Below are 24,993 nucleotides of genomic sequence, written 5' to 3'. Positions count from 1 at the left end.
CAATGCATCCCACTGTTTTGGTGGAGCCTTACATGAGTTCTTTCCCTGACGGTTTGAAAGATCCGGTTAGATGATTTTTCTCTTATTCAAAGATACAAATAAGTATATTCAATTAATTATCCATCATGGGCCATGGAGCCTACAGTGTAATTGCTGCGTTTCTTTTCTCAGACTCGAATGATATCTGCCAGCATCGATACTTCTCGACGTGTTTTTGAAACTCAGTAACTATACATTAGATCTCTGATAAGTAAAACCCTCTGATTTCTTTCAAATGTTCCCTTTTTAATTGAAAAAACAACCTTAATGTCAATTTTCTTAGATACCATAGTTACGCAATATTCAAAACACTCCTTTTGTAAATTTCTAGTATATTTCGGCCCTCTTGACACCGGTTCACAAAAATAAATGTTAAGATGAAAGGTCCATCTAAATTGAGAATTGTTTTGGACGGGGTTTTTTTAACAACGCCGTTGTTAACTTTGGGCTTTAACTTTCCCTTTTCTTGTGAAGGTAGGGGAGGATAAAAGTAACGCGGAATGAACAAACGCACCGTTGAATCATGGTGTTGGGATCGTATAAAAGAACGCTGATTAGGATAGGGTGATTTTTATTCGCTAAGATTTCGAATTGAATCGAAGGCGCTGCCATCCTCCTGTGCGAATGTATCGCAACATAAGTGCTGGGATGCCTCTCATTCAGTTGTAACCGAACAAATAGATTCCATGTTGCCGTGCGTCTGTCCTGTAATAGATCACAGATGGCGTTAAAATGTGATAAGAGCCAAAAACTGGCACACGAGGTACAGCCGCGTGTATAACTAATGTCCTTACCTCATTTTGAAGTCTTCTGTGATTTATTAGTGTTCAGAAACAAAAAATGTTAATAGTGATGTCATCCATGCCTCTGTCTTCCAATAGATAATAGGTAGAAACCAATCTATGATAGGTGAGTCGAAGATCACGCAGTCCTCTAGAAAGAAGTTAAGAATCTTTAAAATTCCTTTGATCTCGATGTTTTCCATCCCCTTCCACTTCCACGGCCCTGCAGGTGGTCTATTTTCACGCTTAGTTACATCTTAATGGTAGCAAAAATTTCGGGCAAACCAAAGAACAATAAATCACCAAATTCGAGGCTTTGAATGACAAGCACTTACATCAAAATTTCACCAGAGACGAGGTATGTTCTCTCACTTTCTCTTTTTACATGTCACATGATGTACTGGTCTTACGCGGCAATGGTTGCGTCAAAGAACCGAACCTAACCTCCTTCAGTTTTTCAATCTTCATTTCCCTTCTTAGTATTTGTTGATTAGATGTATTTAAGTAATGACTTCCTATTCCCTCCGCGATTAAACCCACCTTTATTAAGAAAATAAAGGGGAAGGGTGTCGATGAAGCATTTTTGCGAAGGAACTGGTACCTAGAAGGAATGGTTACCTAGTACAGTGATCCGTCACCGTTCACCGTTCTTCTTGAAGAGTTCGTGTGGAAAGATTCATCCATTTTTTGATAACATTTCTCAAGAAACTTGCAATGACGTGTTTCACCAGTGAAAAGATGACTTCATTAATTAAACAGGCTTCCATTTGGTCCGTCATAATCGGAACATTATCCGTAATCATTTTGGCATTAGTTGTCTTCGCTCTTCGATTTTACGTACGAAGAAAATCAAAGGATGCGCTTCCACATCTCCGATCTGTGGAAGGTGAGGGAGAACATTTCCGTCCCGTTGTGGTCGGTTTTTTTCACCCCTACTGCAATGCAGGAGGTGGAGGAGAAAGAGTGCTGTGGACTGGCATTCGTGCTCTTCAGAGGCGCTATAATTTTGTTCGCTGTGTTGTGTACACCGGTGACTCGTTCGTGACTGGGAAGGAAATTCTCCGCAAAGCGGAAGAACGTTTCAACATATCGTTACCTCGATCAGTAGAGTTTGTGTTCTTGAAGAAAAGGCGCTGGGTCGAAGCGAGCACGTATCCACATTTCACTCTCTTGGGACAAAGCTTTGGTTCCATGATTCTGGGCTGGGAAGCCTTGAACAGTTATTTGCCGGACATATTTGTGGACACCATGGGCTATGCCTTTACCCTGCCAATGTTTCGCTATCTGGGAGGATGCCAGGTTGGTTGCTATGTTCACTACCCTACCATCAGCACTGACATGTTGTCACGTGTGGGTGATCAAACAGCTTCCCACAATAATGCCGCTTATATTAGTAATAGTCGTGTCCTGAGTGCAATCAAGTCAATTTATTATTTCCTGTTTGCTGTGCTGTATGGTTTGGCTGGCTCATGTGCTGAGGTTGTCATGGTAAACTCCACCTGGACTTATGGCCATATCGTGTCATTGTGGCGAAAGAAGAACCGGACATCAATAGTGTACCCCCCCTGTGACACGAAAGCTTTCCTAGAGCTGCCTGTGAAGGTTGATAGGGTTGACGGCAATGAAGATGATGATAAAAGCATTCATTCCATAGTGTCAGTGGGACAGTTCAGACCAGAAAAAGACCACCCACTCCAAATAGAGTCCTTTCATGAATTCCTTAAATGCCAAATGGCCAAAGATAGACACAAGTTTAAGCTTATTCTTGTTGGAAGCTGCCGAAATCAAGAAGACAAAGATAGAGTTGTTTCTCTGAAGCGGCTGGTTTCAAAGCTTGAAATAAAAAAGAATGTTGAGTTTGCCTTGAATGTTTCCTTTGACAGGCTCAAATCTTATCTTGCTGAAGCCACTATTGGTCTCCACACTATGTGGAATGAACATTTTGGTATTGGCGTTGTTGAGTGTATGGCAAGTGGTGCTATTGTCTTGGCTCATGACTCTGGAGGCCCCAGAATGGACATTGTCATTGAATGGGAAGGAAAACCAACAGGGTTTCTTGCAAGTGATAAGAAAAGCTATGCATCTGCAATGGAAACAATATTTTCCCTTTCACCAGAGGAGAGGAATGTTATCCGCTGCAATGCAAGAAACAGTGTTGCCAGATTTTCAGAGAAAACTTTTGAGAGTGGATTTCTTCAATGTACAGAGCCCTTATTTATGGGTGCATGATTCTCTTAGGGCTGAATGTAATTTAGTTTCCAATATTATTGATCTTTTCAATGTGTATTTTGATGAAGGTTCAACCAATTCTGTTTTGTCTGAAAAAGTTTAATTTGTTCATTAGATGAAGAAAGACTTAAGTTAGACATATTTATCATATTCAAGGGAAAAACAGATAGATTATGTTTGCCTTTGAGGATTTTTACCTCGGTCCTTTTTTTAATTTTGTGGGTCCATGCTTCACCAACTTAGCTACAGAGAACTGAAAGACTGAAATAAGTTACTAGGTGATTGGATTAACTGACTGTGGTATTCTGGGAAAATCATGAAATATGCATGGTACATAATTTGCAATTTTTTTCCATCGTTGTCAGCTATTATACATTAGCATTTGCCTTGTATTGCTTTCCCAGTAATTTTCTTTTCCCATTTTTTGCAAATGGAAAATGAGGGAAAACTAATGAGATTGGACAAGTTTGTCACACAATTTTGTAAAATGTGGCTCTAAGATGATGTCAAAGGGCCAAGTATTGCTGTAATTGGCTGTAGATTATTGACAAGTGTACCTGTATAAAGCATACCCTAAATATGTCTCTCTGGCGGTTTGGTGAGCTACAATTGGTAGTTATAATGACCTAGTGTCACTGGCTGAAATAATTAGGCTATAACTTACTAACATTTGCAATGCACATGTAGGTATACAACTTGCATAAGGTGTCATTGTTCAATACACATGGTAACCTGAAAACCTCAACTTTGTTTATAGTGAATACTTTATTGTTAACAAGTTTGCCTGCTGTGTTAGATTGATCAACATTTCTTTGTGACTAATTTCATGTTAAAATGTGTCAAGCTCTTTGCTGTCAATAGTTCCTAATTCCTTGCGATCTTTAGGGCTGGTTTTGTAAAAGTTTCACGCACGTTAACCATGATATATTTCTCAATACTTCTTATGTTTGATCAGTGAAACAAAAGACTATAGAACTTTCACTTTTACAAGTATGTTCTCAGTACTCTTTAGAAAAAAACTTCTCACACAAATACAAGTTTTAAACCCATTACTGTAGAGTCAGTGCATCATGCTGCATTTGCATTTGTATCAATTTCTTTGAGGATCATCTAAGTTTGCTTTTGGACAATTGATAATTTAGTTTCACACAACTAAACAAAAAGCTTCACCATCACTAGTGGTTACTTAACATGAAGCCACCTTTGAAATTTGTGAACTATTTTAGGGTGATATATTCAGAAAAACCACGATATTGATAGTATTATTTTGTTATGAAATGACAATAATTGACCAGTTTACACTAAAGCTGTAAGATTTGAGCACCATAGACAAAGCTTGCAACAGTAATTTTGAATTATTGCAGGGGGTGCTTAAAAATACACAAAGTTATTCATTAGAAATGAAATGTTGAAATTGTACATGAACACGTATTTGGCAAAATTAGAAATTATTAAAATTAGATTTGGTGGTCCAAAATTTATTGTTATTAAATACAATGGCAATATTTGAGAGTTACTAAATGAAAATAAGATGACTATATAAATTAAAAGGCAATTGTTATTTTAACAAAATATGAAGTTCAACCTAGTCAGAATTTAATGTCACAGCAATAGTGTAATGACAAACACCTGACCTGAGTGAGTTTAACTCAAATGCCTCTGTTGACCTTTTAAGAGTGATTGTCAGTAAAAATCAAAGGAATCGTGGCCACGGTCAAAAAATCGATTTCGCTCATACTTTGTCAGTTTGAAGGCCTAGGTAAGTAACTGAAGGATATGAGGTTAGTTTTTTGAAATATTCCATATAACGGCAGAAAACCACGAAAAACGGTCACCCTACCGGAAGCTCGGATTTCACCTGGCGGAAACTCGAAATTTTACACTTTTCAGCTTCTCGCTACACAGACGTTTACATAGCTGTGAATCTTTCTTAAGTATAATTGAATACATTGATTCTTCCTTAGTCAAACCATGGGAATTATTTTTATCTCTGCTTATTTGTGAGCGAACTGAGACCCGATTAAGAAGACACACTTTTCTCATTTACGCGAAGGTGTAAAATAATCCAAACTCAGCGACGAAAAAAGCTGACCGGTAGTTCTTCAATTCTTCTGATATTATAACTAAAGACAGTTCAGTCATTGATTTTTATGTCTCTGGTTTTAAATCTTTAGGATCTAGTAGCACTTTTGCATGAACGCCGATCAAAATTCGATAAAATTCCAATTGAGCGCCTTTGAAATCTACAACTCTACATAACAATGCACTATTGAATAAATTAGCTCCTCGGCCAAAGTTTGTACATAAAACATGAGGGTTTTACTTTCTTAGCGGTTTGAACCTTTTAAAAATATATATTGATGTTAAATATTGTCTACATAGGTAAAACAAACTATGAGCTGAAATTAAATCTCACAGGCTCGTTCCCTAATCTGTGTCACGCACGAGCGACTTTGCTACAATTAGTACAGTAACAAACAGATATTTACATCTGTTAATTAATTTACAATAAGTCTTATTTTAAAATATCTTACTCAACGATGTGCCAGGTTCCCCAGTTAACTTGCTGAAGTAAAAATAAAAGAAAATATCATAATAGCAATTCAAACTGAAACGATAAGAATTGATTTTATTAAGAATGAGAAGCTTTATGCCGTCGATAGCCAATCAGAAGTACCTGTTCTCACGAAAATTGCATCGTTCTTTAAATAAATAAATCGAATTATCTTTATCTGTGAAACATTGCATCTAAAACCAGAGTTTATTGTCGGGGAACTTCATAGAATAGCGATGTCTTGCTCGTTCTTGAATATTGTTGGTGGGATTTGCGGCGCAGACGAACGCACAAGTTCTTCAACTTCCGTCACGCATCTCACGCGGTGTAACAGGGATATCAAAAATCACAAAAAGTCGTTGAAATTTTCCGGAATTGAAACGGAGGTAGAATTAATTTTGGCGAGATGTGGATGTTTTCAAAAGCCGGCGAATTTATCGGATATGACTATCTGTCCGGTTCATCGTGCCAAGTTAGGTTTAGGTTGGCGTAGGACGGGTAATCTTTGCACCATCCCGGAAGTTGTTTCTGGTCACTGCAAGGAGCTGAGGAAGGCACCCGCACTGGAAAAAGGAATAAATTTATTCCAATCCATGAAGATATTTGAGCTTTCAAAACAGCTCGTCCCTGTGGGCTCAGGTAAGCAACCAACTACTTGATGTTCTACCAAACAGAGACTGTCTCCAATGAATTATTTTTAGTCTATTCATTCTGATGACTTGAGATTATATGAAAGAATCATTTGTTTAAACGACGGAGAGAAATAAGTAAGGTTGATGAAGGACATTTCGTTACTTATCTCTTCATTCAGTTGTCCAATCCAATTTTTTTATAACAACCTTTATTTAATGCCTCTCATTTTTTTATGGATTGCGATTATATTAGTGTGTGCACTGTATAGTGCGCTGCACTGTATAGTCCGAGTGCTTCATGGGACAAACATCCTGCATACTGCTAGGATTGGAATGTCATGTGTGGCATACGCTCAATGGAATAAATGTGATGGAATATTTTTAAGCCTGGTGAATAAATGAGAATGATGTATTATTCAGTAAGTGACACAGGCGTACTCGGAAAAAAAGAAATCCGAGTGCTCTCGGCCATCAGGAGTCGAAACTATCGACATCGTGTCAGGTTATGCCTAAGTGACACGATGAGACGGTACGGGTAGTCATCTCCAATAAACTCGTTGGCTTTTAAAAACACGCAATCTTGCTAAAATCAATTCTGGTTCAAGTCCGGAGAGTTTTTTAGGACTTCGTGCGATGTTTTATATCCTTGTTACACAGCGTGAGCAGTGTGACGAAAGCTGAGTAAGGGTAGAAATTAGCCATTGGAAGTTACTTAGCAAGTGCGTTCGTCTGCGCCGCAAATTCCACCGAGAATATTCAAGAACGAGCAAGACGTCGTTGTTATGTATGTCCATTAACTTCGCCAACAACATACTCTGGTTATATGGTTAAGTAGATTTGTTTATTTAGAGAACGATGCAATATTTGCTTTTCGTAGAAACAGTTACTTCCGATTGGTTTTCGACGGCACAAAACTTCTCATACTAAATACAATCAATTCTAATTGAGCTAGAATTACTATTAAGGTTTTCTTTTTTTTTTCAGCAAGTTAACTGGGAAACCTGGCACATCTTTGAGTAAGATATTTTAAAAATACGACTTATTTAAAATCAACGGATGTAAATATCTGTTTGTTACTGTACTAATTGTAGCTAAGTCGCTCGTGCGTGACGCAGATTAGGGAGCGAGCCTGTGAGATTTAATTTCAGCTCGTGGTAATTTTGGTGTTTCATAGTTTGTTTTACCTGTGTAGACAATATTTAACATCAATATATATTTTTAAAACGCTTCAAACCGCTAAAAAAGCAAAACCCTTATGTTTTTTCAATAGTGCTTTGTTATGTAGAGTTGTAGATTTCAAAGGCGCTCAATTGGAATTTTATCGAATTTTGATCGGCGTTCATGCAAAAGTGCTACTAGATCCTAAAGATTTAAAACCGTAGACCTAAAAATCAATGACTGAACTGTCTTTGGTTATAATATCAGAGGATTTGAAGAACTACCGGTCAGCTTTTTTCGTCGCTGAGTTTGGATTATTTTACACCTTCGCGTAAATGAGAAAAGTGTGTCTTCTTAATCGGGTCTCAGTTCGCTCACAAATAAGCAGAGATAAAAATAATTCCCATGGTTTGACTAAGGAAGAATCAATGTATTCAATTATACTTAAGAAAGATTCACAGCTATGTAAACGTCTGTGTAGCGAGAAGCTGAAAAGTGTAAAATTTCGAGTTTCCGTCAGGTGAAATCCGAGCTTCCGGTAGGGTGACCGTTTTTCGTGGTTTTCTGCCGTTATATGGAATATTTCAAAAAACTAACCTCATATCCTTCAGTTACTTACCTAGGCCTTCAAACTGACAAAGTATGAGCGCAATCGATTTTTTGACCGTGGCCACGTTTTTTGAATTTTCCTTGATTTTTACTGACATTTACTCTTAAAAAGTCAAAATACACTGAAAGTGGAACTAAGTATGTATGACTTCCTGATATATTTTGTAACAGAATCTGTGCCAAACTGAGATGGGAGTTCAAAAATTTTTTTGTAGTAAATCATTAACCCTTTAATTCCCATGAGTGATCAAGACAGAATTTCTCCTCACAATATCAACTAGATTAGTAAAGAGAATAAAGAAAAATAACAATTTGGGGATAATTAGTTGATCCAATACAAAATTCTCTGAACTAACATTATAAGAATTGTATGGTTGGCAGTAAGGAGAATTACTAATTTGATCTGGGAGTTAAAGGGTTAAGCTTATTGCTAAGCTTGTATAATAATCAGTCTTGCAGACAATGACAGAAACTAAAGCTCTAGGTGAATATTCAAAAATTGTGAAACGTTTTCATGACCAGCATACACTGTACTTCATTGTTTGAGTTTTTCTACCTCTGCTTATCTTGTGGTAACAAATAATAATAAAATAGTAGTGTGATTGTGGTAGATGCAGTGTATTGGTCTTTACCCCTGATGCCCTAACATCAGCATTCATTTTCTCCATACTCTTCTTTATACATTTCTTTTAGTAATGACAAGAGAAATTCATTTAAAAATCAAAGCTTCTTAGTTTGGCAATCCTTTCCTTTATTCTCTTGAGCTTAACCCACTTACCCTTCAATGTGACTTGCTTTGACTCTTTTCTCTTCACAGTACCACCCCTGAATCAAACATTGAGGTCACAAGAATAAGGAAATTATCACCAATTTAAGAAGCTCTTGATTGTTAAACAAATTCTCCTCACCAGCACCTCAGGAAGTGTTCAGAAAACAGATCATTCATACTAATGTTTGGGTGTGGGAGGTTAATATTCATGGGTGAAATTGTAATTACAAATAAGAAGCTAGTCATTATGGAGGGTCAAAAAGTTTTAGCTTAACCCTTTAGTGCCCATGAGTGACTAAGACAGAATTTCTCCTTACAATGTCTATACAATATCAAGTATGCAAGTAATGAGAATAAAGAAAAATATCAGTTAAGAAATTATTAGTTGATCCAATACCAAATTCTCTGAACTAACATCACAAGAATTGTATGGCAGACAGTAAGGAGTGTTACTGATGAGATCTTGGGAGTGAAAGGGTTAAAATTGCAAAAGACACTGTAATGAACAGTACTGTTTTGGCTTCAATCATCGAGTTCTCATGGGCACAACACAAAACAATGTCAGTTTAAATGGTAGAATCAGCAAAATAACTGGAATGGAATATCCACACCAATGTAGATAAACTTGAAAACACATGTTTTCCTTTCTTTAGTCCCCAGAATTGAAAAAAAAGTCCTTTCACTGTTAGAAGTAACTAGAAAAAAGGTGTACTCCTAAATACAACATTGGTAGATTTTCACCAGGAGAGGTGATGGAAGGAACAAAAACCTTGACTAGGGGATAATTCCCAACCATAAAAAGTTCCTAAAATATTTTCTTAACTGTCAGTCTCCATTTAAAACCATTCAAGGTGAGTACAAACAATGATGAAATACCATTAGGTAATGAAAATGATGCCATATATGGAAGCAAATCAACTGTTTCCAGGGTGGTAAAAGGAAAGTCTGTAACTGAGCCAAAAAGCCTATCCAGCAGAAGTTTATTCCAGTTTCCTAAGCATGAAGTGACTAGGAGTATTAAATGTACTACTCCCCCCTGGATGGAATGCTAGTCCATCACCATTTTATCAGACCTTCCTGATAATTTCTGCTATCATTTATACACCCACGTGGAGAGATACACTTGTAGGAGTAAAGAGATTTGCCCAAGAAAACAGCATAATGATCTTGTCAGGTCACGATTTCAAATCATTTATCATTTACAAATAAAAATCATTTATTCACCTAGGTGGGGAGACACTTGGAGGAGTAAAGTATTTTGCTCAAGAACACAACACAATGACCTGGCCGGGTGAGAATTTCTAATCATAGTACATGTAGTTTGTTGTCTATACCTAGTTTGTAATGAGAGTAAGTTGGGTAAGGATTAGAGGAAATGTTAGTGGGGTTGGGTTAGCAGAAGACCTTGTATGGAGACCCCAAGCCCTATTGTTTATTCAACTAGTACCTTGTACCTTGTACTGTACTGCATACCTAAATAAATCAATCAATCCATCAATAAAAATACAATCTTGCTTCAAGTATAAATATCTTTATTATTAATACATTCAAGTAATCCTCATTAACAATTTATAATATTTCCTGTTACTTTGTTAAACACAGATTATTAAATACATATTATGTTACATCCAGACAGCCTTAAGTCCACGACTACTTGGATTCTTATACAACCTCCCAAGCAAACTTTTCCCTGTCTGTCAAAATGAAAGAAACAGACAGTCATAATTTTATCATAAATGCTACAATAATGGCTACTGATGTGAAGAACATTATTCCATTTGACCAAGAAGAGAGGTACAGCTATTGATGGTCATACAGCAAGAATGTTTGCTATTGACCCTTAAACTTCCATAAGTGGCCAAGAAAGAATTTCTCCTTACAACATCAATAGAATATCAAGCAGACAAGTGATGATAATAAGGAGAAATGTCAATTCGGGATTATCAGTTGATCCATCCCCAAATTCTTGTAACAATCACAATGAGAATTGTACAGCAGAGAGAAGGGAGAATTACAAATGAGGTCTGTGGAGTGGATTGGTTAAGTATAATGGATAGCAATTGCTTACTCTGGATTTTGTGTAGTGAATAACATTTCACAAGAAATCTGTCATTTTAACATACAGTAACTCTAATTAGCCAAAAACACACACAAAAATTTAAAAAAAAAAAATTGAAATTAAAACCACTTAAAGAAAGGTAAATGAAATAGAAGAATGAAATGTTTAGAAAAACAGTTGTAGGGGAGGGAATTTTTCCCAACAGGAAAGTATATGTACAAAAAAAATTGGAACTTTAAAATCTGGAAAAATTGGTGACAGGGTCAGAACAAAACAAACTTCCAAGACTGTTTTGATCCTTCCATAATCAAATTGAAGATTGAGGAAAATTAAATGTTTAGGGAAACAGTTGCATAAGAGGGGGGGGGGGGCAGGTACCGAAGGAAAATCTTTCCCCTACAGTGTAGTGTACATGTATGTACAGAACAAAATTGGAACTTTGCAATCTAGAAAAATGGTAAAGGGGTCAGAACAATTCACAACCTTGCAAGAATATTTCAATTTACTGGGAGGATTATCTTACCACAGTTTGACAAATACTCTGCAACTTTCTGCTGACTGTTGGCTTTGGCCATAGCCATTGCTGTGTTTCCTTTCTTTGATTTCAATCTGAAGTCTGCCCCTTGCAAAACTAAGTACTTCACACAGGTCAGATGGCCATTTCTTGCTGCGACATGTAGTGGCATGCAACCAGATATGTCAGGCAATTCAATATCTCCACCATGTTGAATTAGCAGTTTAAGAACTTCCAGATGTCCATTTGCAGCAGCCTTATGCACTGCTGTGGAGCCAGATTCATCAAACTCTTTTGGACTCTGAAATAAATGTTACAAGTTACCATACAGCAATAAAATTTAACTTCAGACAGAACAAAGAAACGCGTGGCCTTCAATACCCCTGCCAAACCTAAATTCAAGTTGCTCTGATGAAGGGCTAATGCTTGAAACATCGGCTTTGAAACTTTTAATGGTGGCTTATCTACCTTATCAACTTCATTGATAATACCAACTTACCTGATTAACCCTTTAGCTCCCAGAAGTGTTAACAGAAAAATTCTCCCAACAATATCCATACATTCTTCAGAAATCAGGTAATGAGAATATTCAAATTTATCAGGTAGAAGCTGCTATCTTGATCTAGCAACAAGTTCTCATAAACTAATTTACAAGGAAATGTGTAGAAGCTACAGGGGAGAATTAACAATCAGATCTTGGGAGTTAAAGGGTTAAATTCCTCCACTGATGCAGTACTGCAGTTTCTTTAGAAACTTATCCCCTTTACTCCTTAAATCCAGCCTCCTTTGTCATAATTGAACAATTTTGAAGGGGGATGAACATGAATCTGAGTTAATTTAAATCCTTAATTGCAAGAATTTTAATTTAAAGTATCTTCCCATGGCACTGGTTTAAAATGAAAACCTTAAAAAATGTTTCATTCTTTGTAAATTATGAAATTAAGCCCTCTTCTGTTTCTTCAGAAATAGCATTTCCCACTTAAAAGTCCATAAGACGAAATACGATGGTAATGGTATTTACATTTATTGTGCACGGGGAGGACACCAAGCTGCAACTGCTATAACTAAGCTACTACTGAGGTTTCCTTTGTTCAAAGCCCCTCTAACTTTAAAGAACCCCAGTCATAGTATAAAATCTATTTCTAAAACTACTTTCACAAGAACTGCAGCTGTAGATTACAGTCTGTCATCTCAATTAGCCCCACTAAGAAGAAGAAGGAACAAAATTTTATCAAAGGCTACAAATCAGTTCCCATGGAATTGTTTGTTTATATTATTATCCATCCACTGTAGATTTGTCGATAATTCTGCAGCCAAGGAATAATGTAGATCTGCTGTTCAATATTTAGAGGACACCCTAACCTCCGATGAAAATGATGCAGCTAATAAGAAACAACTTTTAATGGCTGACAATTCTACTGAGACATTTGAGAAATTACAAGACCTAGGAGCTAACTATGGTGAGTGTTGGATGATAACTTGGATAACGAATTTTCCATTTGTTGTTTCTCTTCTTTTCTCAGAAGATTTTTCTGTATTTTTCCCCTCCAAAAATACCCAACACCTCAGTCGACCAATAACTTCAACTCCTTGGATGTACCGTACATATGTACTAGCACTTAATTCTCCTTAAATTAATAATTTTTCTTAGTATGGATTTTATCACTTATTCATGCTATTTCTAATGTTCAATTAATGACTCAATTTCCTTCATTGTTTCGCAATTAACTATTTTAAACCCACTTCCATGAAATAGTGTTATGTTCTGATCGCGCGTATTTATTAGTAATTCAATAGTGTTTAAACCACCAAAGTTTAAATTGTAAATTTCAAACCTGTCCATTATCAAGGGCTTGGGACGCCTCTCGTGTGTCACCTGAGAATGCTGAAAAAAGAAGTCCAGAATCATAAGCTTACTATCCAAGAAAAGAAAGAAAAATACTATAATAATATATTTCATATCTAGTACAAACTTCAAAATTGAAAAGGTCAACCAGATTTCGTGAAGAAATCCCATTCGTTGAGATTTTCACTAGACCTCAGACAGAGGAACCAAAATGTAAGCAGAAAATTATTTCAGCTAATTAAACTCGAAGCTTAGCCGAAGATGAACTAAAAGGAAGCAAAATTGTTGTACTTATAAAACAGTTATTGTCTACGAACACTGATCTGTGGAAAGGTCTGTTTGAGTCATGATCAAACTAAAAAACACAGTTCAAAAAGTAGGACGGTAGTGTTCATTGTGAAACAAAATCCGCGACTTCATGAAAATGTCCTTCATTTCAGACGACGGAATTGCCAAAAAAAAAAACCTCTAAACTTCGGTTTACATTTGTCGCAGAACTCCTATAAATAAACTCAAATGATCTCCATTTTGTCTGAACTTACCAGCCTCGTGAAGGTTTGGTGCATTTCGCACTGGAACGCCGTTCTTACAGATCATCCTTTCTGCGAAAGGAAAGCCTTTAATCAAAATGCAAATATTAGGTACAATACGATCGACCAAACCATCAGGAAAACGTCAATATTTAGTCGCCATATTAATATGTAAATTAGCTACACTGCGCACCAGTCCTTCACTAAGCTGATCTTCTGCGCAGCAGTTCCCAACGATGTCACACAACGCACCCACGTTATCCGAGTAAAGTTTTGCGTGACTTTCCAAAGAGCGGCTGCAGAGGACACTTGAAAGCTGCTTGATAGTCTACCTTATAACGGTGGAGTAACATACTTGCTAATTACAAGAGGTCTAAGAAATAGGTAACATCCACCAAAAGTCCTTCACCTTTATTCCAATACTTCATAGCAAATACAACCATAAATAAATCATCAAGGTCAAATCGATTATGTCCTTAAACAATATCTTATACCGAAAGCCTTTTTCAGTAGAAACTGAACAACTTGTTCTGACATGGAAGAACCTAGTCCCCTTTGTAACCGTTCTTAAACTCGTCACGCAAGAAGAGCGTTGCGTGACGAGTCTTAAGAACGGCTACGAAGAAGCTGGGAAGGAGACTAGGAAGTACATTGCAGGAAGCAGTTTCACAGAACAGTGGTAAATTGTGTATTTTTTAAAGTATCGTTTTTCAAAAACTTAGGATTACTTTTAACCATCATCGTTACCGTAATAAAACCTTGCTAATGTAACTTTTAATATTTATCTTTTACACAACTTATCCGTTTGTTGAAACCAACGATAATCAAAATTTCTTGTTCTCAACAAAAACACATCGCCCTTTAGCGTCTAAAATGAAGACATAACGTACACATGTAAAATTTATAAACCTTTCAATCAAAGACTCACATTGGCAATATGAAAACCAGTGGAATTAGTTATAAAGATGAAAATTAACTTCTTAGAACTGAAAGCAAGTTTTTCGCCGAATAATTTAAGTGATACTGTTGACGGCTTACCTCGCCATTAATTCTCACGCGCGAAAGGGCCGTCCAAATGAATTTTTATCATCTTTGAAATTATTAGATTTTGTACGGAATGTCTTACCAGACTTAGCTGGGGACCAAATCTTAAGGTTACAGTAACAGCCGATTGGCTGACCTGTTTATATACCAGGTTTGATGACGCACTGTTTCCCATGTGAAATCTCGGATAAAATGCATTGTACACACACCAGGTCAATTAAAATAAAGTAACCCAACATGATAATGAAATACCGCAAAAATTAACCATTATCTCGAAACACAAGTGGAACCGATTTCTGTTTCAGCGCAGTAATAATAAGGGACACTTACTACATTGACCGACAGTCTGGTGAATTCAACACTTAATGGACCCTTTTTTAAAGTGAATTAAGAAAAAAATCCATCATAACGTTGTCAAGGTAATCTAAGGTTTCCCGACCTGGCCGAAAAGTACTCACTGATGAAAGGGCAGGATTGTCTTTAACTCTTTGACTTCCAAGATCCGCATAACAATTGTACTTACTAACTGCCATAGCTTTCCTGTAGAATATCAAGAAAACAACCTCAAGCCGAAAAACTTATCTTTTCTTAAAACCTGTTTGCAAGATGACATATTAGAATTGCAAGAAGTTAAATATTAATCCATTCTTGGAATTTAAGGGTTAAGAATGGACCGGCGTGGCCCGTCAGGTCTAACTGATGGTAACTGCCTTGTTAAATAAGGCAGGGACCGTTCGGTGAGTCTAACATGATTAGACGGTGAACTTGATGCGCGCGTTCCTTAATCGGTGTACAATATTCTGTAGTTCCCGCACAGTCTTCACTGTTTACTGTGGATATTTCCTTGGTTTTCAGCTCGCCGTGGCTTTTTGAATTCTCTTCTGACACTAGCCGGAATGAGACTGGGTAGCGGCGATAAAGGCGGAGGTTCTGGGATACTCTCTAATAACTTCCGTTTGGAACGTGTACGCTTTACGCGGGAATTGACTTTATGCGTGGCTGGATCGGGAGTCTCCAAGCTGGGGTCATCTGATTGGTGCGAAACTTTAACATCAGCACATGAAGATGATGGTGCGAGTAAGTTTGGGCCAATTTCCTGAAAGAAAATACGTAAACAGTGTGTCGGAAAAATCTCTTAGTAATGGGCTTTAAAAAGAGAGACTGAATTTTCATCAAGATCACGTTGGCTTGATTTTCTTGATGCATTACATTCGCTCGTCATGAAAAAGAAAATAATTCGAGGCGGCGAATAAATCAGCAAAATGAATACCGCAATATTCTATTGGTATTCTGGGCTGAGCTAAGGTACAAGATGAAAACTGTAATGGGTGCTACACCTTGATCCGTCAGCGACACGAAGAAAACGAGCCTGTCGCCATGAAATGCAAAGCCTTAATCGATTCGATAAAGAGGAAAAAGAAAGTTCAGAAGCTGTTTTGATTTTCCTCGAGTTTATACCCACCTTCCCAGAGGAGTGTAATACTTCTTTTGCTTTAGAAGAAATGAAACCATTATTTTGACAGAGGCTGGAGGTAATGTCTAACGATTGACGATGGACACGGATTGCGTCGACCTTTAGATTCTCTGGTAACGATGCTTTATTTGGATGCAAAATGAAATTAAGCTTCTCTTGAATCTGGCTCATAAATAGGCGCAAATCCTGAAAACAATCCAACAAAAAGAAACTCATGCCCCAATGTAGCATTACTGATTGAGAATTCTGATATTCCTAACTCATCATTTCCTCGAGCTGCTACCAGGGAAAAGAACTTTTGAGCGTTCATGAAGTTATTAGGTCGGATTACTGAAAGTGACATTTTGCATAAAGCCGGAATATTGATATAACGTCATTGGATATGTGTAAATTCTAATGGAAGTAGCTCGGGGAATAAACTAGAATTCCAACTACAATGCAAACAACCGAGCCTTTATATAGAAACTGATGAGTAGGAGACAAAGAAATTGGCTTATGCAGTAACAAAAAAGAACTGAAAAAGAAAGAGAGAAACAATGCCCTTTTCTAATAGTGGAGCAACTCAGGCCAAGCTGTGTCCACTCTTGACAGAATACGACATCATGATAACAGACTTAAAGGGCCGGTTCTTTACACTAGGTCTCACCTAAACCGCGGTTTTAAGCAAGTAATGGGCCTCTTGGATTCTCTATAAGAGGGTCGATTTAATCAAATAAATGTCCTTCCACTATTAGCTTTCCGCCATCTTGACACTATTCACAAAAATGAATGTCCATATAAGGGATTCGGCTAAACTGAAGATTGCTTGGAACACAGTTTTGTCAAACAACGACTACACTTTGTTTACATAACGGGCTTAAAGTGTCTTATTCCCGGACTACCGCGTTTCTACACATTTGCATGCACCTACCTGTATACTTTGCTGTAAGGTATGTAGGGCAGCCCGCAGGTGTGGTTCACGAGGCTTCAGGGAAACGTTTGACAGTTCCCAGAAGGTTAATGACGGGCACTGGGCGCGGTCGTCTGGGCGGACTGTCAGGTTACTGCAACATATGAAGTTACCAGCTTTGATAAGATCATCTACAGCAACCGCCTGCATTTATCAAAGAGGACAAATATTACATCGAGATAACAGATAATTTTAGTCGAGATTGTAATCATTTCAACTGCTTATTGCGACATATGTGTGAAAACGTGAGTAACAATTTGCAAGAGGTTAGGATTACATGCAACTGAATTGGATGTAAAGACGTTTCGAATTTCCTGCGTTGTTCACCGCCAATATAGAAACGTTTTCATTCGGAATTTGAACAGAACTCTTCAAAAACTTGGTAGGAAAAAAAAGAGCTTGGAGGGTGAAGTTAAAACTATACATACATATATATAAAAACCACCAACCAGTGCAACAAAACCGAAAAAACAAGAATTTATCAAAACCTTTAGTCCTTCCCAAAACTTGATTGCTACTATGTTGCTCTCTTCGTCAGATAAATAGACAGTCTGTACATTGGAACTAGTGGCAAATAATACAATGAATAGTTGTTAATAAAAATCAATAGAGTTCTAATAGAACGTATTCTCACAGAGATACGGAATAGGTTTGAGAACAGTGTTCAACAGTGTTGCATGTCTTCTTTTACACGATAATCGGCAGAAAAAAGTACGACGTTTCTTTCTCAGGAGAGGTTGACGAATATCTATATACAAAAGCTGCTCATCACTTCGAGAGTTGAAACATATTTCGACACTACCTTGAACTAGAGAAGGACGACAGAGGACTGCAAAAGATCACTAGTCCAACCAAATCAACTTCCGAAGACGACTGCGAATAGTTGAAGCGTAACCCATGAAATGAACAGACCTGGAGAAGAGAAACATAAAATGAAACTCGTTCAGTGATCATGACAAACTGTAAGAAGAAACCACAAAATTTCAAGAACAGTAATAACAACGCAAGCAGGGCAGCCTTAGGTTGCTTGAAACTTTTACGATCAAATCTTCCTGTTAATCTATACTCGTCGAGCGGAGACAAACAAATAAAAAATAAATAAGTAAATGACTAGATAAATAAATTAATAAATGAATAAAAATACTACGAATCGATTGTAGAATGCATACCTGTCGAGGAACGTAAACCATGCTTTTGACTTCGGGATCACTTGATAGGTCCTGATATCTAGTTGTCCTCGTTGCAGAAAGCTTTGATAGGCAAGAATAAGGATTGTGGGTAAATATAAGAAGCAATGGTTTAAAGAGCAAGAAAAGAAAAATTGTAATCACCAGCATGGCCAAAAAGACAGCAAGGGGCAAAAGGTGAAAAGTATTACAACATCAGACAGGGAGATTGGTTCTACCGTGTATAAATAATATTATTTACGGTAACTAGCCCAGTCATTCAAGAAAATTTGCATCCAGAATCACCCTGTTTGGTTTTTTCCTGATGATTCATAGGCGATGTAGGGAGGAAGGGGGGGGGGGGGTGTTAAACAATTTACTAGAGGAGAGGTAACACCGTGCGTCCATTGGTTGGCTTCAAACACGATAAAACAACAAAAAGATTACGAAAAAACGTATTGGAAAGTACTTGGACAAATGAGTTGATTCCTTCTCACCTGGAGTTCACTCACACCCTGCCGATACCTGAAAAAGCGTTGAATTAGAAAACCGTACGGAAATATCAGTACCGAAATTAAAGCAACAACAGAACTAAGAAGGTGAAAATGTTCACCGCGAAACGAACATGGCATTACCGGACACCTGATGCTGTTAGATGATAAATTCTCAACCTGGATCCCTCGCTCAACAACTGCATGACTTCTTCGCTCGGTCGCCAAATGCTCAAGACAGCATCTGTAATGGTCAGATGGAATTAAAAACTTGAATACCCTTGTGACCTCAGGAAAGTAAGAGCGGGATGAGGTTAGGGTATTTCATTTTTAGGAAGTCTGACAGCCCCTATTTGTAGGTCGTCGTCGCCTACAATTTAGTTCCCGCTTAGGTAAAGATAACAGTGAGAGATGAACGCGAAAGGGTGGCGGCCTACGCGGGAAGTGAGCGTGGATTGACCAAAGAGTCCTTGCTTGCTTCAATTCGTACCTCAAACGGGAGCTTGTTTACTGGGAAGGTCGTCGAAATTGATGAAAATCCTACTGGTCAAGACTGATCGTGAACGAGAGTAAGGCAAGGATACCACATACACCTCGAGAATGCTGAGAATACAGTGGGTGGTTAACTGATACCCGGCAATGGGTGCAGTTTTGAGAGAGTTTAAGTAACCATGCAGGTAATGGCGACGGAAATCATTGGAGTATCGTCCGCTAGAACTGCATAGACCTTAGACCAAAAACGGTAGAACACTAAAACGTTTTGCCGTGAACAATTGAAGTTCCATCTTTAATCTATTTATTCATTCATTTATTTCTTGGTTGATTTGTTTGTTCCTATCAATTTTTGCTTATTTTGAGACTCATTGAGAGGAAACACTCATGTAGTGTTTTCACCTTTTCTCCCACCCCTCCTGCTTCAAAGAAATATCACTTACGTTGCCTTTCCCGACCTTTGAGCAAATAGTCAGCAATCCGAACTTTGAGCAGAGGCACCACATTTCTTTGGGGCTGGTGCTGAGGAGACAAATAACACAAACTGTTGGTGCAAACAACAGAACAACAGAAAAAATTCTTTTCAGGCTTTATTTTCACTACTACTTGAGTAGTGTTCATAACTGCGAGGATGGCTTCCATATGTGTTTCAAGATGTTATATTCGTGTCTATAATAACTGGTTACATTTCACATTCAGATAAATTACAATATAAATAATGTCCGGTAAAAATTGATGACAACGACGGCTGATGGACCCACATAGCAAACGACGAACGAAGGGACGCACGAATGTCACTGGCAATTAGCACTGGTATTACCGCCGGATTTTATCTTCGTTCGTTGTAGCCAGCTTATTCCGGAATTTGTTGAATTGGTCTTTTGAGCCGCAGGAATACCAGAGGATATGATGAACAAATGGCACGAAACCATCGGGAAAAGAGAAAAGAACACCAGGAACAAAGGTAAAGATGTTGCAGCAAAACAATGCATGAGTTACCTCCTCTTCCTGCTCCTTCCAAGTGCGTTCAAACTTGCTCTGTAATTCAGCGAATTTCTTCTCTTGTGATACACGCTGGTATTCCTCTAGAGCTCGCATTTGGCGTTCATCGAGGCACCCCTTGATAAAAATCACGACAGACAGTTAGAGACAATCTCTTTTAATTGCTGTCTCCAGCGGCTGTAAAATTCGATGAACGATAAGTGAACAGGTTCATCAGGTTCAGGACTAATTGTTATCCTCAAAATCAAGGAAAAATTTTAACATTGAAGGCTCTCATCAGAGTTTTGTGAGACTAAATCTAGAGTAATGGCACAAAGGAAAAACAAACGACAACAAAAGTAACAAAGAAATCATCACACAAGGCCAATTGGATGCAAATGCGCAAGTCGCGATTGGTTTTAGTTTTAAATCGGATTGATTGAGAGGATGGGACAAGTTTTGTAGACCTATCCGGACCTAATTGAAACAAAAAAGGCAGCGAAGTATCGAATTTCCTTTAGACAATCAGCTGGAAAAAGCATAAGCTATCATCTTCCTCCCTGAATAAACAATTCTGTTATTTCTTGATTGTTTTTTCTCTTCTTATACTGGTGGACAAAGGTCATGTGATCGTCTTGTTGCGCCCTTTGCCATGATAGGCACCAGCGATGGCACATTTAAAAGAAACACACCAAGTATTGTATCTTTTAGTAATACAAACGAACGAGAGTAATACTAACTTTCACTGCATCCGGGTCCGTGGCTTGTGTAAGAGCTTCGTAAATCTCTTTGCCATCATGCAAGTCTTTCAAATCACGTGGTAAAAACGAACGGCGACGAAATCTTGCTGATCTTCTCCTTTCTCTCTCTACAATAAAAAAGGCAACGAGAGTCCTTCAGCAAACTTTCTTTCTATTCTGTTTCTCTCTTTTTTTTTTATTCTATGCATTTCTTTACTGACAGGTCTACAGATTTATTTCCAGTAGAACTGATTTTCCAATAATCATCACGATCACGCACCTGGCTCCAGGCATTCCTTTTCAAACTCTTCTTGTATTTTGAGAAACAACTTTTCCCTTCGTTGATGACGATCTGCTTCAAACTTTTTGGCCTCTCTCTCCTCGAGGCGAGAATTGCGGAACACGTTGGTTCCATCAGGCATCTTTTCCATCCACTGCGAAAAAATAAATCGCAATAGCTGTAAGATAAACTGGTGAAACACGCTTACAGCAAGAAGGGCACTGTGAAACTAAAGCGTTTTGCCCAAAAACACAACTTAAAGACTGGATTACAAACTTAAACTTTTTTTTCCAAGGAAGCGCGCACCCCACTGTACATTTACTTATTGGAAATTGTATAAGGAAATACATACAGCCATTTCAAGAAGGAACCACGATGATTAAGGAAAGTTAATGATGGAGACGATTTTAACTGCAGGATCACACGTTCACGATGTAGCAGCTGTGAAGTAGTAAGCTCCTTTAAGATTCTTATTAGTCAAGAAAGTGTCAATTACCTGAACAGGATATTGTCTCAAAACTATAATATCTACACATCCTGTAAATCCACCATCGCCAAACAAAGAGGAAAGCAGTAACGGAAACGCATGCATATGATGATGAAATCCGAGTTTCACATCCCATCGTGCACGCCGAGTTGAGTTAGCATGCAGCCGTAACATCAACGTTGAAGGAGCCTACAACAAAACAGAGCCAATCAATGTTTTGATCTAAGAAATGCGAGGATGATAAGCCTGTGCAAGCAAATGAAAAGTATGAAAATTTAAGTTACACTTATAAGACAAGCATTTTCATCTTGGGCGTCCATAGTCAAGAAGAAACACGTTACAGTGTACCTATGTACCTCTAGAGGGGAGACAGCCTGTTCGGATCCAACTAATTCAGCACCACAAACAATCAACTTTTGACCCACAAAAATCTTCTTATCACGTAGCAGCTTGGTAAGCGGTTTGTCCAATATTGCTCGTATGCTGTACCAATCATCAGTAACCTCAATGATAGCACAACTCTAAAATGACAGTTATAAAAACACGTTATTCAGCCTCTAAACAGACGGAGAAACGGTGGCTTTAAGGAGAGCGCACTGATTACAAGATCGAAAGGTCCGTGGTTGCTGTGTAATGTTGTTGAGAAAGAAATTTTACTAGTAAGTCATATCAACCCACAAACTGGTGCCAGAAAACTGTCTCGGAGACCTGAAGAAGTGCAGAGTGATGCGAGAAGAGTATACACAGCGTGTGTCATGGTCTAGAAGCCATCCATCCCCCCCCCTCCCCCCTCCTTCCCCCAGCCCGGCAAGCATTCCTAGATCCATCCTGGAGTAGCAAAAACCCCTAGTCACTTCTATCAAAGACTCACATGAGTTCTACCTTTTAAATAATCGAAAACAAAAGAGGTAAGCTGTATAAAACTGTAATAACGTCACTCTGACTAACCTCCATTTTCATCCTGCTCTGGCCGTCTTTTTCGCCTTGGTCCTCACTTTGTTCTAATGCGTTTTTCTCCTTGTCCTCTTGCGTTACTGTGACGCTTGATACACAAAGTACCATTGTGCGACTAGACACATCATCGCGCTCCATGATTTTCTTCAGTGCAGATCTGTATAATCAAGATGAACAATTAGAAAGTTTATTATCGAAGTGTATACGCTTTGCTTTGTTGTTTTGTTGTTTTGTCGTTGTTATTGTTGTGAGTTTTTATCTAGTCTTTGTTTCCTTTTATTATTATTATTTTTTTCTATTTATTTAATTTTTTAATAGTATTGCGAAAGAGTTTGTTTGTTTGTTTGATTACGTTTTCTGCGAGGGCAAAGCGAGTAACACCGACCCGGCAAAAAAGGCTCTTTCCGTACAACCATTCAGAACACAGGATTCATTTTATCTTACTTGCTGGCGTAGCCAGCCAAATGGTCCATTTTAATCCGACTGAGTCGGTTCCACGTTACCTTTCACTGCCATCGATTTCCCTGTCATATCTGTACTTGAGTTGACACAGAAGCCAATCTGGTGTTAAGCATCTGGGAACAGAAACACAACACTCATATTGAGTCGAGAAGCAAAATTGGAAAGTGAAATTTGAAGGAGAAGAATTACGAAACCGACCTTTCTCGGAAAAAAAAAACATACTGCACATAATCGTGTGTAAGCCGTATTTAAATAAGACTCCAATTTTACTCTACAAAGTACATACGAAATGGATAATTAATTCAATTTGTTGAGAAAGCATCACTGTACCGATTTTCAATAAAACACTAACTGGTGGCAGCTCGTGTGTCTCTCGACGTTGTTATAGTTACTGTGGATTCTTTTTACTTTTAAGAGACTCGTGTACACATTAGAGTCAAAAGAGTAATTTACAAGCGAAACAAAAGCTTGCCTGCCAGCAAAATGATGCGGAAAAGCAACTTCTATTGCGGCAAGTTTCCAGACGAGCCATCTGTAATGATTAGCAATCCACTCCTCACTAATCAGCTGACTGTCCACGCCTGGTGTGGTTAAGAACGCACTAACGAAGTAAAAATACGATTTTAATTGAGCTGAGTCTATCCCCAGCCTCTGTCAGTGACATGAAGCGTCTAGAAATATTGCTCCTCTCCACGAACAGGATGCTAGTTGCTGCGTTTACCACCTAGCATTTCGTCAGGTTTCCCTGGACGTTCATAGTACCCATTCCTACTCCTGAGTGAAAAGAGTAAACTTTCGAGCACAGTGGCATATCACATTGACTTGCCCAGGGCTCGAACCCACGCCTTTCTATCCGGACTCGAACACACCCAATTGTAAGACAGTACTTTCACCACAGGTATTTGTAGATTTGCAGCACTAGCTGCCTCATTACCGAGTAGATTGGTTATTTGTAAAAGCGTTGCGCGAAGGGAATATCAAATTGGCCGAATGTTTGTCACAAACCAAATCTTTTTTTTTTTTTTTTTTTAAGTTATTTTATTTTACTATTTTTTTTTATATAAATACCTCTGTATTTCTTCCAGACCGACGCAGTGATCACTCCCGACAAGCATCACACCTCCATCCTCAGTTCTAACACCTCCGCCGTTGGACAAAGCAGTTTCACTGAAGTACTTCCTCCCACAGAACCGAAATGATATTGCGTTCGTGGAGGTAACAGAAATCACCTCTGGAAACACACCGATCTGAAGCAACTGAGGTCGAAAAACAAAGAGATAAGAGATTTCTCAAATCTTTGTTATTGTACACGCTTTGTCTGAGGTAAAAAGAGTCTTGGATAATACGAATCGATCCATGTCTCGAAGGACGATAATTCCTAGGTCAGTTTTAAAAAGATGATGTTTTGGTAAGTTCTCTTAGCTTGTTTATGTTCTTTTTCCTTGTTTCATTCTGTCATTAATGAACAAAAGCAGTGGAGGTATAGTTGGAATCTCACCTCTGCAGCAGTGTATCTCCCTGGAAGTGTGCTGCTCCCAACATAATCCTTGAGCTTTATCCGTTTATTGTGGCGGCGCAGTCCAGATAAGAAACCAGGCCGCGGTTTAAGTCCCTCTTTGCTCTGAAAGAATGATACCTTACGATCAGATTTACTTAAAAAATCATAAATTAGTGAAGAGGTTACCGAAAACCTACTCAAGATCATTGAAAGTAAAAACTAAGAAAAACGGCAATTACAATGGAGGTCTAGCG

General features: G+C 38.1%; 4 protein-coding genes across 5 annotated transcripts in view; 2 read left to right on the top strand and 2 right to left on the bottom strand.

Annotated features, from left to right (window-relative positions):
- Nucleotides 1-88: 88 nt before the first annotated feature.
- LOC113675129 (GDP-Man:Man(3)GlcNAc(2)-PP-Dol alpha-1,2-mannosyltransferase) lies at nt 89-4,622 on the top strand. Its single transcript, XM_027191664.2, has one exon. It carries the CDS (start codon nt 1,536-1,538, stop codon nt 3,048-3,050), a length of 1,515 nt encoding a protein of 504 aa, XP_027047465.2. The 5' UTR covers nt 89-1,535; the 3' UTR covers nt 3,051-4,622.
- A 1,114-nt stretch (nt 4,623-5,736) lies between these two features.
- Nucleotides 5,737-7,270, top strand: LOC149035544 (uncharacterized). Its single transcript, XM_089191960.1, has 2 exons — nt 5,737-6,243; nt 7,221-7,270. Exons 1-2 carry the CDS (start codon nt 5,841-5,843, stop codon nt 7,226-7,228), a joined length of 411 nt encoding a protein of 136 aa, XP_089048086.1. The 5' UTR covers nt 5,737-5,840; the 3' UTR covers nt 7,229-7,270.
- A 3,017-nt stretch (nt 7,271-10,287) lies between these two features.
- Nucleotides 10,288-13,912, bottom strand: LOC113675094 (uncharacterized). Its single transcript, XM_027191625.2, has 4 exons — nt 13,734-13,912; nt 13,181-13,230; nt 11,355-11,646; nt 10,288-10,466 (listed from the first exon to the last, which is right to left on the bottom strand). Exons 1-4 carry the CDS (start codon nt 13,786-13,788, stop codon nt 10,435-10,437), a joined length of 429 nt encoding a protein of 142 aa, XP_027047426.2. The 5' UTR covers nt 13,789-13,912; the 3' UTR covers nt 10,288-10,434.
- A 205-nt stretch (nt 13,913-14,117) lies between these two features.
- The window catches only part of LOC113675091 (uncharacterized), a 35,054-nt gene continuing 24,178 nt past the window's right edge, over nt 14,118-24,993 (bottom strand). Inside the window, exons 12-30 of one of the 2 annotated variants that reach the window (XM_089191945.1) lie at nt 24,740-24,862; nt 24,310-24,497; nt 23,714-23,842; nt 23,283-23,354; nt 22,774-22,936; nt 22,182-22,346; nt 21,835-22,014; nt 21,339-21,492; nt 21,059-21,186; nt 20,337-20,456; nt 19,781-19,859; nt 18,990-19,089; nt 18,852-18,879; nt 18,358-18,438; nt 17,991-18,100; nt 17,677-17,752; nt 17,150-17,332; nt 16,228-16,425; nt 14,118-15,861 (exon numbers count right to left, since the gene is read on the bottom strand). In XM_089191945.1, the coding sequence (XP_089048071.1) occupies nt 15,586-15,861; nt 16,228-16,425; nt 17,150-17,332; nt 17,677-17,752; nt 17,991-18,100; nt 18,358-18,438; nt 18,852-18,879; nt 18,990-19,089; nt 19,781-19,859; nt 20,337-20,456; nt 21,059-21,186; nt 21,339-21,492; nt 21,835-22,014; nt 22,182-22,346; nt 22,774-22,936; nt 23,283-23,354; nt 23,714-23,842; nt 24,310-24,497; nt 24,740-24,862 (2,553 nt within the window). In that variant the 3' untranslated portion in view covers nt 14,118-15,585. Of the gene's footprint in view, nt 15,862-16,227; nt 16,426-17,148; nt 17,333-17,676; nt 17,753-17,990; nt 18,101-18,357; nt 18,439-18,851; nt 18,880-18,989; nt 19,090-19,780; nt 19,860-20,336; nt 20,457-21,058; nt 21,187-21,338; nt 21,493-21,834; nt 22,015-22,181; nt 22,347-22,773; nt 22,937-23,282; nt 23,355-23,713; nt 23,843-24,309; nt 24,498-24,739; nt 24,863-24,993 lie in introns of those variants that run through there. The other variant, XM_089191946.1, reaches the window with a different exon arrangement.

Source organism: Pocillopora damicornis, chromosome 13 (genome assembly GCF_964200805.1).
Source record: "Pocillopora damicornis chromosome 13, jaPocDami1.2, whole genome shotgun sequence".
NCBI classification, from domain to species: domain Eukaryota; kingdom Metazoa; phylum Cnidaria; class Anthozoa; order Scleractinia; family Pocilloporidae; genus Pocillopora; species Pocillopora damicornis.
The sequence above is the reverse complement of the archived record's forward strand: the minus strand, read 5'-3'. Positions and strand labels throughout refer to the sequence as shown.

Bases quoted from the DNA above. Each gene is read 5' to 3' on its own strand.
- LOC113675129 (XM_027191664.2), top strand. From the start codon at position 1,536: ATGACGTGTTTCACCAGTGAAAAGATGACTTCATTAATTAAACAGGCT.
- LOC149035544 (XM_089191960.1), top strand. From the start codon at position 5,841: ATGTCTTGCTCGTTCTTGAATATTGTTGGTGGGATTTGCGGCGCAGAC.
- LOC113675094 (XM_027191625.2), bottom strand. From the start codon at position 13,788: ATGATCTGTAAGAACGGCGTTCCAGTGCGAAATGCACCAAACCTTCAC. The intron at 13,231-13,733 runs GTAAGTTCAGAC...TTCTTTTTTCAG, and splicing joins ACCAAACCTTCACGAGGCTG to CATTCTCAGGTGACACACGA. The intron at 10,467-11,354 runs GTAAGATAATCC...TCATTTTGACAG, and splicing joins AGAGTATTTGTCAAACTGTG to ACAGGGAAAAGTTTGCTTGG.